Source organism: Nelusetta ayraudi, unplaced genomic scaffold (assembly GCF_046127955.1).
Source record: "Nelusetta ayraudi isolate G7.1 ecotype Tasmania unplaced genomic scaffold, CSIRO-AGI_Nayr_v1 ptg000004l, whole genome shotgun sequence".
Taxonomy (NCBI): domain Eukaryota; kingdom Metazoa; phylum Chordata; class Actinopteri; order Tetraodontiformes; family Monacanthidae; genus Nelusetta; species Nelusetta ayraudi.
In genome coordinates, this window is record NW_027466054.1 from 2,618,224 (window position 1) to 2,637,363 (window position 19,140).

Consider the following 19,140-nt stretch of genomic DNA (forward strand, 5'->3'; position numbering starts at 1 on the left):
TAAAATTGTTCCATGTTCAGATACGTTGACGACGCATCGTTAAATAAACTAGTTAGCGCTACTGTATTTTTTGTTTTGTTTTGTTTTATTATTGTGTAATTTGGTGCCACCTAGTGGCTTCTACTTCGTATTGCATATCCTGTGGGCCGTTAGTTTTCCGTCAACAAGTTCAATATTTCTCCCTGGTGAGGGCCACAAAATAACTGCATCAAAAAAACAAAACGTCACGGCTGCAACATAAGCCACTTAAATGCACCATTATGTTTGCTTTAAAAAAAAAAAAACAAACAAAAAAACAATTTCAGCAAAACTACCAACACATTTGATGAAAACATGATAGTATTTTTTGCATGAACGGAATCATGCATACTAGCACGCTGCTTTTGGCGTGCACTCGTTCTTGCTCAAGTCGTCGTTCAAAGCAAACTCATTCCTGTCGCCTATAAGCATCTGTATCAATTCTCTCGAAGCTGACAGGTCTCGTTCTTTCAACGCGCTTGATTGACGGTAGAGTTTTTGGCACCATGACAGCCTCTCGCCGCTCCTCTCGCTGAGGAGCTCCTCCGCGATAAGAGTCCGACCGCCCCGGAGCGGATTCCCTGGCGTAGGCCCTCAACGAAAGTGGGCCCGGCTCTGTGGCGGCGTGCTCTTACTGTGAAGGCGAGGAGACGCCGGCACAATGCTTAGTCACGGTGAGTTACAGCTACCCTCCACCCCTCCTCCTTCCTATGTGTCGCACAGCTCGGCACACACCGCGATGGAGAAACACAACTAGACTGCGTAAGTTGCTCTTATTTACACGCCTGTGCCAACGCAGATGTTCCGTTCGAGACGTAATTCGCGTAGCTTGGAAAGCTAGCCGTCCTTTGGCTACCCGTTGACTGAACGCCAGGGCACCGCTTTGTTATCATCTCTGCTCGGATCGGCTCCCAAGCCCGTGAGCTACTGTCTATTATTAGGAGCTTATTTTGCTGTCAGCTCTATTTCCGAAACGCTTGGTTTGTCATTTGAGGTTCTCCCACCCCGCGGTTGTTCGTCGCGGATAAACCCGGCTCACTTTTTGGTCTTCAGTCCCAAACCGAAGACCTCAGCGTTTTCCGCTTCACCCGGGGTTTCCTCTCGTTTTCGGTGCATGCCACCGCGGAGGAGTGTTTTACCCCTCAGCCCTTCTTCTTTGCTTTTTATCAAACAAATGCAGACGTTGCTTGTAGTTGATTGCACCGTTGGAGAAAGCCTTGTTTCTCTTTACCCTCCAGTGTGAAAGGTATTGTCGTTTTAAAGCAGATGGCGCGGGAATCCGGTCCCATCTGGGTTTATGTAATGAGGAGCTCCACTTCTGGGTCATGTTTTGGTACAGCCAGTCCCGAATGTTTGCTCGGTGAAGAGTTCAGGATGAGTCACCTATAATGAGGTCCGTGCCTTGTGAAGCGCGTTAAACAGCGCCAGCAGCATTTGGTCGAGACTCCCATTTGAATGTTCAACTTGAAAACTGTGCGTCAGTGGCGTTATTGTGCAACCCCCGTGCGTATATATAGATATCACTGGCATCTGAGGACTGCAGGCCCTGAAATGTGCGTTGAAATAATGTGATGGGATCCGCCACGGTTCCTCGGAGGTCTCACCGAGTGCTCACGTTTTCAAGGAAAAGGTAATTCCAGTCTTTCAGAGCTGCATTTGTCGTTACATTTGGGAAGTTGATCAACAGTTTAAAAAGCGGGCAAGCAAACAGCACTTGCGATTCTTGTTGTTGATTTAAAAAAAAACAAAAAACAAAACTGAATTTGTTTTGTATGCATTATTGATTGAGAGTAACACAACGTAGCATGCAGACTTTTCAGTTTTTTGTACAAATGTAAGCGACCTCTTGCTACACTTGACCTGTGAACTCCACCAGCTGCCTCAGAAACCATCGTTCAGGACTCAGGAGGAATAGACATCAGCTGTTTGTCAGTTTCCTAGTTGCTTTGCTCATGCATAGCAAAAAACTTGCATATTGCACGATCAGGAAGTCACCCCGGCCTCAAGGGAACGTTGTGTACATCGTCTCAAAACTTTTTTTTAATTGCAAAACCTGATTGTACAATCTCTGTTTGCAGCACTTAGTTTTGTGTCAGAGGCCGGTGTCACTTCCACACCATGTCCGCAGTCTTTTTCATTCAAGAGGTTGTGCGTTTAAACTGTGGCGGCGACGAAGACAAAAAGCAACCGTCAACGCCGGTGCCAGGCCTGCCCGCTTCTATCAGTTTCATCTTCACGCTAGATCAGAGAAATGCGGCAAGCTGTTTGTCAGCGTGCAGTTCCTCTCTGCCTCGGAGAGGGGAGAAGGTTGAGCACCGTGTTCTGGAGTGAATCAGTTTCGCCCTGAGGCAGGGGGGGGAAAAGTACAGCGGGAGAGAGCAGTTGTCCGTCAGAGAGAATGTTGGGTGTTTCGCATTGCTTCAAATTGTTTCATATTGCTTGGCCGCTCGCGTCACTCGCCTGCTTAGAAGCCGTCGCGGGGATAATATTTGGCCTGCTTCCTCGCAACTGATTACAGCAATAACCCAGTGGCAGAAGTCGAGGCGGCGCAGGCGATAACCTCCCTGTTAGCTGCCTCCTATCACGGTCTCACTGGTGTTACTCCACTTGTCCGAGTGCGTGCAAAACTCATGGGGACTTTTGTTATGCAACTTGGCACTGTAACTCATTAACTCTGCAACCTATTTTAGGGAACAAAAGATGTTCCATGAGCACAGAAGAAAAAGACGTCATCTTTGGGGGTTTTTTGGGTTTTGTTTTTTTTTTTTAGTTTTTTTTGGCAGTTTAGAATAGTGCCTGTGATGAGCCAGAGCTGGTGGATTTATTGAGTTCTGATGCACTAACGCGCTTCTTATGGGTTGAGATAAGAAGACTCACAAAGTGCGTCATCGTCATTGCGACCAGGCCTTGCTCTGTCCCAGCCAGGCCTGAGCTGGACTGGTCACATGACTGGAAAACACACTTAATGGTAGCCAGCCAAATTCAAGCCTAATTGAAGTCACCCCTTCTCCCTGGGCATGAGCTCCTTTACACATCTTCACTTACAAACTTGCGCACACACACACACACACACACACACACACACACGTACATATATATATATATATATATATATATATATATAACATAAAAATGCTCAACAACACAGATAAACAAGATGGTTGAGCACTGATGGTGCTTTAAAAAAACAACAAAAAAAACGGCAATCCTCATTTAAACGAGAACCACCTCTGAAGTCACTGTCTTACTTTCTCTTTTCTTTTTTTCCTCCCCAGTTGTCAGCTGAGCCCAAAGCCTCTTCGCAACCACAGCAGCGCAAACACATTCCTGTGCTGGGGAACCTCAAGGAAGAGCTCTTCAGAGAAAGCCCCCCCCCACCACCACCAGTGTCCCACCCACCTCCCGCTCCCGAGGGCTCCGAGTTACACTTATGACACCTTTTGGCACTTGACCCGGTGTTGAGTTTTCGTCTTGAGTCAACAAGCCTTGCGCTGGCTCGTTGACGGCGCGTAGCTGTGGAGCTGCAGATGAAGTAGAGCAGTAAATCAGACTTTCACCTGACCCATAAAAAGGATCAATATGCAGCATAGGCCTGCTTGTTTTGCAAGGTTCGGGTCAATTTATGAGAAGACGACAACAAAGACCAAAAACCTGAAGATGATGACCTTGGACAAGTTTCCCTAATTTCCAGAAACGTGTGCACACAGCGAAAACTTTTCAGTCCCATATATTAAGCAAAAACTGCTGCGTGGACTCTTGTTTTAATTTCAGTGGAGTGTTGAACTCCTGCAAGACGTCTTGACTATGTTGGAGGTGCACAATGTAAAATTGAGACCGACCGAGCTTGTAGCCTCCCACGGACGTCTCTAATAATGGCACAAAGAGCACCTGGCTGGACTTGAGCACTGAGCAGCGCAAGAGATGCTTTATCTCCACTTGAGCCGGGCCCAAAATTGAACTGTCCCACCTCAGCAAAGAGCCCAGAGCAGGCCTCCAGCATTTTATCTCCCGTACGCCCGGCGCAAGGATGCCCTGCAACGCTTCCTGCTCTTCCTGAGACAGAGAGAGTGCAAAGGAGGAGGAGAACTGGTGGGAAATGACAGAGTGCATGACAGAATGCAAGGCGCTGGTGACCCCGTCCACGCGCAACGGCCACAGGGTCTTCAGCTACACGCTCGAGAGCCACACCACGGCCGCCTTCGCCATCATGAACGAGCTGCGCCTGGAGCGGCAGCTCTGTGACGTCACGCTGCGCGTGCGCTACCAGGACCTGGAGGCCGTGGACTTTGTGGCTCACAAGGTGGTGCTGGCCTCGTCGTCGCCGGTCTTCAGGGCCATGTTCACCAACGGCCTGAAGGAGTGCGGCATGGAGCTGGTGCCCATCGAAGGGATCCATCCCAGGGTGAGTCCCACGCGACCGTCTCTCGACTGACTCAATGGTTTGGATGGACATGCATTTATTTTGGAGATAGTAATGAAGCATTCAAGTATTTCCGACACTATTCTACAGTTAATATCCAATACACAGCGAGATTTTTTTTTTTTCTGATAATGAAGCCGCGACCCAAAGTTATCCCACAAAATAAACGCTAGTCCACTTTCTGTCATGTCTAGTCAATAAATTATTTAAATGTGTGTCCTGCAAAATGAAAGTTATGAGAACACGACAACATATATACATACACACATATTTAAACATCTCTGCGACCCATTTTTGAGTGATGGCCCACCAGTTGAGAAAGGCTGCTCTAAAGTGCAAAACTGAATAAACAGACATGGCATGCCTGCAGTTGCATAGTATGATTGAGTTTTTTTTTTTTTTTCTAAACTCGATTCCTTTTGTATTTACCCTTTACTGCGGTTCACATGTGAACCGGTAATCAGACTCAGATGTGGACCATAAACAACTCCTAAGAACAGTGGCGCTAGGTGTTCTTGGTACCGTTCCAAAAGAAAACCTCCGGAGCGATTCACCAGTGGTCTGACCGTAATCTGACCACCGTTCCACCGAGCTGCCCAGTGTACATCCTGGTACGTGTCTGTGTGAGCTCGCAGGTCAAAAAGTGAGTCCTCTTCACACAATGTGAAGCAACAGAGCGTCATCGAGGCTGCCGCTCAGCGGCGTTCCACCTTACTTCCTTCCTGGAATGTGTCCCACGTAACCGCTGCTATTGTAAACCAATGCCAGCTTTGCTGATGTTCCTTTTATTGAGGGTTCTCCTTGCGCACACCTTGGGTTTTCTTCAGTTCACAGTGTGCCACTCTCAGGCACCACTGACTTATAGGTGACAAACAAAGTGAAGGGTGGCAGAAATAAAGCCGGGCCAAAGTTAAACAAAGCGATGGCTATGACAGAATGATTTACACTGTGCTGACGTCATTTGGTGCAGTGCTTAGCACGGTGGCCTCACAGCAAGAAGGTCGCGGGTTCGATTCCCTGGCCCGGGGGCCTTTCTGTGATGATTCTCTCTTGGCGCTCAGGCTTCTTCCACGTGGCCCTGAGATAAACCGGCGACTTGTCCAGGGTGTAACCCTGCCTTCACCCTAAGACAGCTGGCAGAGGCTCCAGAAACACTCCCAGCCAAAGTGCAGGGTTGCCTTCCAACACGTAGTAGTGTGTAAAATGATCTACTTTACTTGCTTTGACTTAAAGCATATCCTGGCCATTTCCACCCACCCACAACCTGCATCACTATCTGAGGCCTGTCACCTCCCTTTCTTTTGTACTTTGCTACAAACTGAACTCATGGCAGCGTTCAAGGCACACTACGGTGGCAGGAGTAGCATTTCCCAATCGTCTGCATACTGCAAGTAGTAGGACTCTGAGGTCAGATGTACATAAACAGCCCAGGAGAAGCGGTGAGATGGAGACAATGGATGGCTGATGTCTTCTTTACTCACCAGCTGGCCTCCCTTTTGGAGAAATAAATCCCACCAGAAGAGCGAGTGTGCCTCTGTTGACCGTGTCTTGAGGATGCCATGCTGCACCTGCGACCCGCCACTTTATTCTTTCCCCCTCTGGCCGCTGTAGGTCATGGAGCGGTTGATGGAGTTCGCCTACACGGCCAGCATCTCGGTGGGGGAGAAGTGCGTGATCCACGTGATGAACGGCGCCGTCATGTACCAGATCGACAGCGTGGTCAAGGCCTGCTGCGACTTCCTCGTGCAGCAGCTCGACCCCAGCAACGCCATCGGCATCGCCAACTTCGCCGAGCAGATCGGCTGCACCGAGCTGCACCAGAAGGCCAGAGAGTACATCTACTTGAACTTCAGTCAGGTAATGCTGCAGTTTGCTTTTGAGCAAAAAAACAACCCAAAAAAATACAGTGGGGTCCCCATGTGGTGCAGACTGAGTATATGTGCACTACCGGTCAACAGTTTGGACATGCCCTATGAATTCAATGACTTTTCTTTCATTCTCGTGACTATTGACATTGCAGTTTCGCACTGAAGGCATCAAAACTACGTATGAACACGTATGGAATTATGGAGGCAACAATAAAGGTGTAAAATAACTCAAACACGTTTCACATTTAAATTCTGCAAAATAGCCACCTTTCATAAAAAGCATATTTAGAGTTATTTGACGTGTTTGTCTTTGCTGCATAATGACATACTGTATAGCTTGCATCATATTTGATGTCTTCAGTATCTATCTCAAGTGTAGAAAGTTGTAAAGGTAAAAATAAAAATTGCATGGGAAGGTTTTTCCAAACTTGTGACTGGTAGTGAACATCCGTCCCATGCTTTGAAACAGATGCACTATGTTGTTGAGCTGTTGCAGACTTGCAGCGCAGGGCTGCGTACGGCCTTGTGTTGTGTAATTGTTACTCTGTGCCAAATTAGACGTCTGAATTTTAATGATAACATTCATCGTCTGCGTCTCAACATGAGAGTCAACTTTGACTTTAACTGTAATTAATGATTTACCACGTTTCCGACTGCAACAACATGCCATTCTAAGTGTGTCGGGGGGGGGTTTGGATATGATGTAGTGTATATTCTGATATGAGTAATGCTGTGTCTGTTGTTCCGTTGTGGTTTCTGCTCCTTGTCTTCTCCGCTTCAGATGCGCTTCAGAACTGGCCCGTGACTCACGATGAGAGTTAACCTCTTGTTGCCGGTTGTCGCAGTCACTGTCGCGGCTCCAAATATTGCAAATACTCTGAGACAAGGCATTTCAAGACTCAAAACTACGTTTACGATGAGTTTACAGATTAGACAGAGACAGGTGTTTACTGTGTATTCTGATCACAGAACCAGTTCTCGATATAGCCTGTTCCTTTAAAAGAAAACAGGAAATGGAAGCGTGTTGAACAGGCAATGTCATGCCAATACCAGACACTTTAAGATTTCTCTTTCAGCTTTCAAACGCTGTACACGTTGGGGAATTTTTCATGCGTGAAAATGTGCCACGTTCAGATCGAAGCTCTTCACGCCGACTGTGATACAGGTTGACGACAGCGAAGCTTGAAAAAGCAAATTTAAGAGTTTTGATGGGACTCTAAGAAGGTTTAGGCTCTAAAAGATTTCCTTATTTGCATATTTAGAATTTGCCGGTGAGAATACGTATGGTTTGATTTTCAAAATTGTTTTGCTTTGACTGTGAAACGAAAAAATTGAGTTTGATTGGAAAATTGACACTGAATCCACAAGTTGGATTGACATTCAACTTGCTGCATCACTCTGACTTGACTCTACTTTAATAAGTGAGTAAGTTTATTTGTGGTAATGGAGTAAATAGCGTTGATATCGATTGGATCTTTGTGAAAGTGTTTCCCTAATGGCTATTTAACTATCACATTCATTAAAAATAAAACTGAAAAAAAAACTCTTATTTATGAAAGAAATATATTGTTCCCAACTGTAGCTGGAATGCGCTTCCTGGGTCAGCTGCTGGTGAAGGCTTTTATGCCCATTAATCACCAAAATCAAAACCAAATATGCCAGTGCACTGCTGCTGCTCACCGCTCCTTTGGGCGATGGGTCAAATGCAGAGGACAAATGTCACAGGCTTATGTATCCGACAATCAGTGGGGATGCTTTTGACTGTGATGTCATTTTCTTGTCAGGAGCGATGATTGTGAAGTGCTGTGGCGATTTTAGATTTTTTTTTAATTTCTAGAATAAATACTGGGTGAGTGTTAATAAATGAAAAACAAATACTGTATTTGATCAAGTGAATCCCACTTGATCCAACAGCAAACTCGGGTTTGATGCCCAGTAAAGCAGCTAATAAATGATCGCATCCAGATGTGATTGTGATTGTTATAGACGGTCATCTGCAGCCGCTTTCACTGCTCTGTTTGCTGTAGATGTGCTGTGTGAGGCTGCGGCGGCTGATTGGTTACTGGGCTTTCAGGCTGACTCACTGTGACTCTGGCAGACTGCAGGGGTGACGTAGTGGACAGACCTGCGTTGATACAGGGCTTCTCATCTGGTCACATCCATTCAGTTTGCACACACCCGCCAGTACACTGCGACCGTGAATGTCTGTGGGTGTGACTTTTGTGTGTGTGTGTCACGTAGCGGAAAGACCCAGTGTTGCGTCTTTGCCCTCATTTGCATTGTTAGGTAGATGTCAGCGCCTTTATAAGAAGAACATTCTTTTGCCATTGTTTTCGAGCACCAACACCGCTGACCTGCGATTGAACTCCCTAGAAATTAGTCCAATCGTAAATCCTTTTGCTCACTGAACTTTTCGGAAAGTGTTTGCTGAAATGCGCAGTTCTCGAGATCAGTCCTGTCCTGCAAAGGACGCGGATACCTAAAGGTCATGGAGTTTGACCCAGTTGTCCCTCAAGCCTGCCTCGCTTTTGTCCTCTTCCAAACACGCTGGAGGTCCAGCAAAGCGTTGCTTTTAGCAAGAAGCAAACTCTGAGGACGAATGCAGGGTCACATGTGTTGTTTTCGGGGTATATGTAGATCTAGAGATGGGTAGAATTAGAGCCGGGGTTATTAATCAGTGTAAGGGTGCCCCAATTTGAGTCTGGCTAGTTAAACAAAGTTCTACAAATTCTTATAATACTATTTTAATAAAAAAAAAAAACAGCAAAAGAACTCCAAATGTAGGTTCCAAACCTGTTACTTTCCTCAACACGTTGCTTTGATCAGTCCGGCAAAGCGGTTGAGTTACAAAACCCTTCCCTCGTCCCCGCTCATGTCGACAGGTCGCAACCCAGGAGGAGTTCTTCAACTTGTCCCACTGCCAGCTGGTCACCCTCATCAGCCGCGACGAGCTCAACGTGCGCTGCGAGTCGGAGGTCTTCCAGGCGTGCGAGGCCTGGGTGCGCTACGACCGGGAGAACCGCCGGCCGTACGTCCAGGCCCTGCTGCAGGCTGTCCGCTGCCATTCCCTCACACCCAACTTCCTGCAGGCCCAGCTGCAGTCCCTGGAGTGGGACCCCCAGTGCAAGGACTACCTGGCCCAGATCTTCCAGGACCTCACCCTCCACAAGCCCACCAAAGTCATCTCCTGCCGAACGCCCAAGGTGCCGCAGCTCATCTACACGGCGGGGGGCTACTTCCGCCAGTCGCTCAGCTACCTGGAGGCGTACAACCCCTGCAGCGCCACCTGGCTGCGGCTGGCCGACCTGCAGGTGCCTCGCAGCGGCCTGGCGGCCTGCGTGATCAGCGGCCTCTTCTACGCCGTGGGCGGTAGGAACAACGCGCCCGACGGCAACATGGACTCTAACGCGCTGGACTGCTACAACCCCATGAACAACTGCTGGCTGCCGTGCGCGCCCATGAGCGTGCCCAGGAACCGAATCGGCGTGGGCGTCATCGATTGCATGATATACGCGGTCGGCGGATCCCACGGATGCATCCATCACAACAGCGTTGAACGGTGAGCAAGTTGTTTTTTTAAATTTGGCCGTTGTCGTTTTGTTATCAATAACACGTTTGTTAATCTTTTAATCGCATTTTAATCGCAAGCCATTTTTGCCCTTCCATTGAGCCGTAGTCCGGTCCCCGAACCGTAGCGCTTTGTTTCGACACTGGATCCTGCTAACATTAGCTGTGTTTATGTTGTACAATGACACTGCAGCGATGGTTGAAGCTACCACCTGCACACTAAACATTCAACATCAACATAAAAGTCCAAAATCCACCAGACCGGCGAGGCACCGCTTTGCCAAAAGAAATATTTTGGAGTGTGTGAGAGTCGCCGTAGACCTGTGGATGAAATGATGTCAACTAAAGCGGTTGCTAAACGTGTGGCAACTGAATGCTCTGACCTGTCGTACACCTTCCCATTGAGGGGAACAATTGTTCACGCATACTGGAGCTGCACAAATCTAAAAAAGGAACAAAAGAGGAACTTCTTCAAGATGAATATGTAATTAGTGTGTTTAGATGAACTGGTTTGAAGGAACTGATACAAAAGTTAAAAATGTAAAATAACAGATCAATCGAAATGCAATTAATTGCGATCAACTATGGAACGTTACGGATTAATCTTGATTTGAAAATTAATCGTTTGACATCTGTACTTTTAACATGTACCTGTTAAAAGGGAATGCTGTTATACATTCAGTGTGAGCTATAAATAATGCCAACCCTTTTTATATTTTACTACATTTTCTCATCATAAAGATTTTGTTTTCCTGTCCTACCTCATATATAGCAACAGGTACGTTATACACTCTGGCCTGTTATAATTTGAGTCTTGTGGCTTTCCAGCGAATTAAACGGTGATGTATGACTCAGTGCAGGTCTAAGCGTTTATTCAATGTAATGGGACGAGAAGAAAGACCAGCTTGTTCTCTGCTTTGTTTATTGTACCTACCTGGTCAATGAATGATTCAAGAGCAGAAATAATTTCACTTCCTGGAATTTGTGGGTTTTTTTCCCCTTCTTAGTACTTCCTGCTATACATTTTAGTTTGCACAAAGCCTCAGTGAAGAAGGTGTACAGCACAGGAAAATAGAACATTTGTTATAAATGGCATGACTGCTGGTAAAAACAATAATAATCTTGTTGATTTTAATGTGTGAGTTGAATAGCTAGTATCTGGTAGAAATCTTCAGCATAGTAGCAGAAACTGAGAAATGTCCTTGTGACAAGTCACAGATGATCAAAGTTGCATGAAGTCCGATACAGTCAGGTGTTCTGAGTCAGTGGCAGGTGTTGCCTTTTACTGCTTACAAGACACATCCGAGTGAGTTTGAAACTATAAAAATCTATACTGAAACTATATTGAAACTATAATATTGTAATGATTCTGGGCCAGGTGTTTCCCCTGCGCTGATGACCTCGGACCTGGTTGTGAGAAAAAGGGGTTTTCTTTCGTACAACAGGCTCCCATCTAAGTTGGAGTCTCCCTGATGAGTCACACTCATCAAACGTGTGACATGCAGGATTCCACCGCGCACTGCCTGCCTCGCATGGGCGTCTTGCAATAGCCAATGAGAACAAGAGGCTGGGTGGTGTCAACTGCTTATCTGTGATGACGCGTATCTGTCGAGTCACCGCTTTAGAATCATTAACATATTTATGTGCGTACACTGCACATATCCTGCTAACAAACAAACAAGTCCATTTTTTGTTCTTTTGCTCTGCAGGTGTTTCCTTAGCACTGTCAGGGACATTCGGCACATTCCTATGATAACAATACGACAAATTCTGTAAACTGGTAATGAAAATTCACAGCTGAAGATTTACCCGACCTTGACTTTGGTCTGCAGATGACACCAACAGATAGCAGTGACAAGGAGCAAATATTAACCAGACGCACCATGATGACTTGATTGGCTCAGAGGCCGAAATGCTCACATGGTGACTCAGCACATTTAGAAAAAAATCAAAGACTGAGTCCAAATTCCTCTCCTAAAGGTAAAGTGTGTAATATTTGGATATTTTAAGAAGACACATCAAGTATTTCAGTTTAGATTGCAGCACTCTTTCATTCTGCCTCCGTCTCCTGAGCTTGCCAGTGAACTACGGTGGCCTGCACACCCAAACCTGGATACCTCGTCCACCTTCTTGTCTGTTGGTTTGTTTAAAGACTCGAACGTTCACCATCAACACGAAACACGCTGTCAGGCGGGCTGGATTGTCCACACCAGGCTTCCTTAGAAGTATGGCAGCTAACTGGAAGCAAGACCCTTGCTAGATGTATGTTCTTATATTTATATGAGAATCATTCCAAGGATAAGAAAACCAAATTAATTTTATTGTACTGCGATTATACACTTTTATTTATGTATTTATGGGCACAATAATAAGCTTTTACCAATATAAAAAGTCATACGTGAACCCAAATATTACACACTGTACCTTTTTAAGAGGACCTCTCATACGCTTTTGTTTGTGTAATTGATTTCATTTCACACTCCACAGTTTTCTTTCCGCTGGGATGTGATTGTGATCATCCGTGTTTGCAGCTGGAGGGGCACGGCAGAGGCCTGATCCTGTCAGTGTAATACATCCAACCTGTTGTTTGGCTGCCTGCAGAGGGGCCCGACAGCTTGAACCTCCCATGTGTTACAACCTCTCGTTGGCAGGTGCAGAGCGGCAGCTTGTGACCGCATATGTCACCCAGTCAGTTAGCACGTGTCCTCTCTGCAGCCCTGGGCGGCCCGGCCCACCACTCAGGATCATGGAACTCACTTTTTAGAGCAGGGCTGTCGAACTCAAATACACACTGGGCCAAAATGTACAACTTGGACAAACATTGATATTTATTGAATAAATCTTTTTATATAGACCTAAATTACTTTTGCTTCAAACTGAATATGGAACAAGCAAAGCCTAATACTATGCAATAAATAATGTAATATTGCACACGTGCAAAATCGAATTTGAAATGATAAAAAACTCATCAAGATGAATGAAATGTACTTTACTTGCAGCCTTCTGATTTAAATTTCAACAGTAACCTTTTTCCACTGGCTGATAATACATTTAAAAATGAAACCACAACAATAAACAGTAAAAGTAATAATAATGTCCTTCAATGAACATGTTGTCCAAATGCCAGGAGAGCATTCTGGGATTTGTAGTATTAGCGGTAGATGTGCTGTATAATAGCAGAGCCCCAGTTGTGATTTTGCGTTGCCTCACGGGTCAATTATAATGACACTGTGGGCCAAATTTGGCCCGCGGGCCAGAGTTTGACACCTACACTACCAGTCAAAAGTTTGAATACACCTTCTCTCATGTAATTTATTTTTTTAATCTTTACAACTTTCTACACTGCAGATAGATACTGAAGACATCAAATATATGAGCAAGATATATGTCATTATGCAGCAAAGAAAAACACATTCAATAACTCTAAATATGCTTTTTATCTAAGGTGGCTATTTTGAAGAATTTAAATTTAAAACGTGTTTGCGTCATTTCACACTTTTATTGTTTCCTACGTAATTCTATGTGTGTTCATACGTAGTTTTGATGCTCTCAGTGAGAAACAGCAATGTCAATAGTCATGAGAATGACAGAAAAGACATTAAATTCATTGGGTGTGTCCACACTTTTGACTGGTAGTTTATGTTTTACAGGAAGAAAAAAACTGGAACAATGAAAAGTGGAAAATGAATCTTCAAAAGAAAAGGGAAGTAAAAGCGTAGCCATGTGTTCTTCCTGTGGTGCAGGTACGACCCAGAAAGGGACCAGTGGCACCTGGTCGCCCCCATGTTGACGCGACGCATCGGCGTGGGCGTGGCGGTGATCAACCGGCTGCTGTACGCCGTGGGGGGCTACGACGGCGCCAACCGGCTCAGCTCCTGCGAGTGTTACAACCCGGAGAGGGATGAATGGAAGACCATGGCCTCCATGAAGACACTGCGCTCTGGAGCTGGTGAGGGTTTACTGACTTTCTTCTTTTTTTTGCCCAGCAACAGGTCTTGCAAATGTAAGATTTGTGCACCCCTCTTCATCAGGCACTCTAAAGCTCTGTCTGAAATTACCCCCGACACCTCATATATATATTATATATTATACAACACCAGTCAAAAGTTTGGACACACCTGTTTTTTCTCTATCTTTACTACTTTCTACACTGTAGACACACACTGACCTCAGACATATGACCAAGATATGTGGATTAATGTGGCAAAAGAAAAAAAAAGTTAAATTCCTAAATATGTTATGTTATATATATATATATATATATATATATATGTTATATATGAAGGGTGGCTGTTCTAGATCATCTAAAATATAAAACTTGTTTGAGTCATTTCACAGTTTTTTGTTTAATACATATTCCATATGTGTTCATTCATAGTTTTGATGCCTTGAGTGTCAATCTACAATGTCAATAGTCATGAAAATGAAAGAAAAACCATCAAATCAGAAGCTTGTGTCCAAACTTTTGACTGGTAGTGTATATTATATTAAAGTCCCAGTGATTGTCACATCCCAAAGGATGCAAAATTTCTCCTCTGCATTGAGTCATGATCTCACCTTGTGCACCCCCTCAGCCCCAAAGGAAACCTTTCTGGCTCAGCCACTGAATAATCCGCAGGTTAGACTTTAGACCAGCAGCTGGAATGATCATATCAAGCTGGCAATGCTCAGCAAGACGACTTCGCTCCATGTGATTTCTATCTGCTGAGAGTGTCTTAAGTTGTAAAAGGCCTTGCTGAGATGTTCCGTGCTCCCCCTCGCCCAGGCGTCTGCTCGCTGGGGAATCACATCTACGTGATGGGCGGCTACGACGGCACCAACCAGCTGAACACGGTGGAGCGCTACGACGTGGAGACGGATACATGGAGCTTTGCCGCCTCCATGAGGCACAGGCGCAGCGCGCTGGGAGTCACGGCATTGCACGGCCGCATCTATGTCATGGGTGAGTAGCCGTTGGCCAGGCGGTGGCGCTGATTAGTAGTTATTTGAAGCAACCTTAAGCTTATTGAAACATTTCAGAAATGAACATTCCTTTCGCCTGTTTAACATTCAGTTCACTTTTCTCTTAGTCATTTATGTTGTGCAAATAAACAGCAGCAAACGACACCTCGTGTTTCGCACCTCCCCTGACGTGACCCTGTGCCCCCCCCCCCACCCCCAGCCCCCGCCGCCCACTTTGAGACACACTGCTTTAACTGGAGTGCTGTCCTTATCTTTTATGTTTTTCTATATGAAAATGGATAGATAGGATTAGCACAATATTTCGTTTTTTGGAGCAATATTTCGACTTCAAGCGAGCCTTTGGTGGCAGAGGAAACTAAAAAGAGCCCTTTAGTTACAGTGTGTGCTTAGATATGGCAATTGAAAAAAGGCTGAAATTTGAAACTGAAATTTGACACTTTGGTTGTGGAATTACGTGGTTTTACCAAGTCATAGTTCAGGCAATCGCAATATTGTTTTGCATATGATTATTAGCGATAATGAAACTTGAGACTCACTTTCAGTTCTCCTGCAAGCGAAGAGTCTGCGTCAGGCCTTTCTAGGAACAACTCCTGCGAGCGCAGCATGTTGTTCTCTGACTCTGGGAACAAACTGAAAGAGGAACTGGGTGCTCCATGGATTTGTGATATATTTGCATTCAGAACCAGTCGGGACACCACAAATGCTCCCTTCTGTACCTGCACTGTACCATACATTGGTCAAAAATGGAGGTGTTCCTTTATCCAATTGTTTCAAATGATATTAGAATATCTTACCAGGTTCTGATTTCACTTCACTGCTTTACTTCACAAAGCAGTGCTTTTATAAAGGAAGAACACTGTCTATATGAACTATAGTGCCATGTCTGATTCTTGTTTTTGTTTTTTTAACTTCCCTCATCAATTAAAGGCCCAGTGTTTAACGTTTTGTAGCATCTAATGCTATGGAAGCAACACTACCAGTCAAAAGTTTGGACACAAGCTTCCGATTTGATGGTTTTTCTTTCATTTTCATGACTATTTACATTGTGGATTGTCACTCAAGGCATCAAAACTATGAAGGAACACATATGAAATATGTACTCAACGAAAAGCTGTGAAATGACTCAAATGAGTTTTATATTTTAGATGATCTAGAATAGCCACACTTCATATAAAAAATATATATATAACATAACATATTTAGGTATTTAACATTGTTTTCTTTTGCCACATTTATCCACATGTCTTGGTCATATGTTTGATGTCTTCAGTATGTGTCTACAGTGTAGAAAGTAGTAAAGATAGAGAAGAAACAGGTGTCCAAACGTTTGACTGGTGGTGTAAGTGTAAACAATGTTCACACAAGTCCACTCACTTGTCCCACTCGCACAGTTTCCATACCAGCTGCGTGTCCTGGTAAAAAATCTCTGTTTTAATGTAAACATACTGTATATGCTTGCTATTTGAATATGATGCGTCGTTATTTAGTTTTAGTTTAGCCAGAAGCGTCCAAATATTTCATCTCCGTAGATCCTTTATGAGATGTTGCACATAAGAAAATCCCTTCAAATGAGCAAATGATGGACCCGCAGAGCTACAGAGAATGTCATTTTAAGAAAATTACCATGATCGTGTCCAGGCGGCTACGACGGCAACACCTTCCTGGACAGCGTGGAGTGCTACGACCCGGAGAAGGACGCCTGGCTGGAGGTGACGCGCATGACGTCCGGGAGGAGCGGTGTAGGCGTGGCCATCACTATGGAGCCGTGTCAGAAGGATGTGCCGCAGTGTCTGAGGGCCGAGAGGGAGAACGGCGTCCGCCAGTCCAACAACCACGCTTTCAGCTCCCGCCTCAGTCAGCAGCAGGAGCAGCAGCAGCAGCAGCAGCAGGAGCAGCAGCAGCAGCAGCAGGAACAGCAGCAGCAGCAGGAACAGCAGGAGCAGCAGCAGCACAGTGGGCCCTTCAGCAAGGACTCCTGAGGCGCATCAGCCACACACAGACCAACACCTTCAAAGCCCTCTCTGTCTTTCAAAAACAACAAAAAAACACACACAAAAAAAATCCAGACCCTCACTGGTGACCCAGCAGGGTGAGCCAGCACACCACACGCTGCCTCACTGATTGTTTCTTTTCTTAATAATTACGTTTCCCCGCAACCCCCAGTGCAGGAGGAAGCGGATATAGGAGATGGATGGATGGATGGATGGATGGATGGATGGATGGAATTGCATTTGATACAGGTTCCAAAAAAAAAAAACGCAAAATCACTTTATTTTGACAATGCAGTGTTAACTACTCCCTTAATACGTTGACGGAGGAGATTCGCTTTAAAGTGCGAACTCTGATGTCACGGTCCAGGGTCAAGGCGGGAGGTGAGTTGTTGTTTGTGGCTTATGGCGTTCAGATCGAAAGGGGGAAATAAGGGCTGCACACTGAAAAGGACCACTGACAGGCTGGAAGTGTAATCTGGGGCTCTTTATACTTAAAAAGTGTTCAGTCCATAAAATCTGATTTGGAGGGGGAGGGGAGGGGAGGGGAGGGGCTTTATGGCATTTTGTAGATTTTATAAAAGAGGGGTAAACCGGTAGCGTTTGTGGGCTTGGACAGTAGAGTATAAAGTGCCATTAGCAATGCCAAGGCATCAGTTTATTGTGATCTGAAGCATCTTCAGGTGCTCTGATGGAAACGTCAAGACGGCCACGACGACGTGCCGTCTCACAAACCTTCCAACCTGGAAAAGCCCCACGAGGAAGCGGAGACAAGGCCACGGGCCTCATGCAAGCATCATTTTCTATTTTTTTTATCACTCCCTTCACGTATCGACTGCATTTCTGACAAGACTTTCACAATGGAATCTTCTAACATCCAGGAACAGGTGTGAATTAATTTAGAATCCCTGTTTCTGACACACGACTTGTCTTTTAATCTTGTGTAGTCTTTTCACTGCACGGAGTAATGAATAAGGCAAAGCAATCCGTGATTGAGTTAGCCGTAATGATCACAGGTGGATTTTTATTATCTTTTTTTTTTTTTTTTTTTTTACAGAAGTCACACTGTTTGGGTGTTAGAATAAAAAGGTGTGTATTCAGACTGTTTATTATTATTCTACTCATATTTAGGTTGATTTGGCTGCACATTTAAACTCTGTAAATTGGGTTTCTGTTAAGAAGAGACTTGATCTTAACACAACCACCAGTCTGGGTCTCACAGCAGCGGGTTGCCACGTTGCAAAGTGTTCATTTATACAATTGACACAAAACATGTTCACAGGGCTGGTTCTTGCATGAGGCCCACAGACTTAAATTAAAATGCTGAATTTAAAAAAAGGCGCCTGTCCTTAAAGTTAAGCTCCATGGCAACGCACTTGTCCCTGCATTAATGGCCACTGAAGGTTTATTAAATGTGAAGTTTTTGCGAAAGGTTTCAGCAGATCGCAAGTATTGCCTCTCGTCTTGTATATTTGGTATGCGAGTGCCAAGAGAATGAAGTTGAATTGTGTTGTGATTAAGGAAAGGGAATACTGTAGCATTTATAAACTTAGATCCAAACATCACACTGAATGTTTTTCTTTTTGTTTGTTTTGGGGTTTTTTTGAATATGAGGCAAAAATGCTGTCACAACTTAACAAAGCCCACTTTTCCAGTTGACCTTTTGGGCTTTTATTTCCTCCTCAAAAACCTCAGACACTTAAGTGACCATGTTTGTGCATTAGTGTTCGGATAATGTCTGCTCATGACAAAGACCTTGCTTAACATAGTGTATTTGTAACAGCAATTTAAGCTACAAAGATTTCTAAGTGATGTTTTGTACATTGATATTCTGAAGTCTTGTACAGAATTTTAGAGGGTTTTTTTATTTATTTGTTCAGATCCTTTTGGTTTCTTCGTCCTCCCAAACTGACATGGACTTTGTATTAGGTCGGACTCTGGTGTTGTGTTTTGGAATAGCTAGCATGCATTGTAACTGAGTTGAACTTCCTGTTAATGCTCACTTAGGATGTTTGTAACAAAGTTTGCTTATTATGGAAAGGGATTTTTTTTTCTCTCCCAAATGGTTGAAATGATTAGAATATTTAAGATCTGCTTTGTACATTTCTCCCCCCCCCCAGAAAAAGAAAATCCTGTACGATAATACATTGTAAAGTAAATATATGTTTATTGTATAGTTGGAGTCATGTTGTGCTTGTCTTTATCTGTAGTCATACTTTTTTCTTATAGATTTAAAGAGTCAAAATTATGCAAAATTCACTTGCATTGTTTTATGACAAAAATGTTTACCTCTCCACCCGACGAAAGAACTTCTCAC

General features: G+C 44.6%; 1 protein-coding gene across 1 annotated transcript; it reads left to right on the forward strand.

Annotated features, from left to right (window-relative positions):
* Positions 1-3,412: 3,412 nt before the first annotated feature.
* keap1b (kelch-like ECH-associated protein 1b) lies at positions 3,413-19,005 on the forward strand. Its single transcript, XM_076043757.1, has 6 exons — positions 3,413-4,420; positions 6,050-6,295; positions 9,189-9,865; positions 13,617-13,822; positions 14,639-14,815; positions 16,474-19,005. The coding sequence occupies exons 1-6, from the start codon at positions 4,115-4,117 to the stop codon at positions 16,812-16,814; spliced, it is 1,953 nt and encodes a 650-aa protein (XP_075899872.1). The 5' UTR covers positions 3,413-4,114; the 3' UTR covers positions 16,815-19,005.
* The last annotated feature ends 135 nt before the right edge of the window (positions 19,006-19,140 follow it).

What these genes read in the sequence shown, in the direction of transcription:
- keap1b (XM_076043757.1), top strand. Translation starts at nt 4,115, where the DNA reads ATGACAGAGTGCATGACAGAATGCAAGGCGCTGGTGACCCCGTCCACG. An exon ending in TCGAAGGGATCCATCCCAGG is followed by an intron (nt 4,421 to 6,049) that starts GTGAGTCCCACG and finishes TGGCCGCTGTAG; the next exon opens with GTCATGGAGCGGTTGATGGA. An exon ending in TCTACTTGAACTTCAGTCAG is followed by an intron (nt 6,296 to 9,188) that starts GTAATGCTGCAG and finishes TCATGTCGACAG; the next exon opens with GTCGCAACCCAGGAGGAGTT.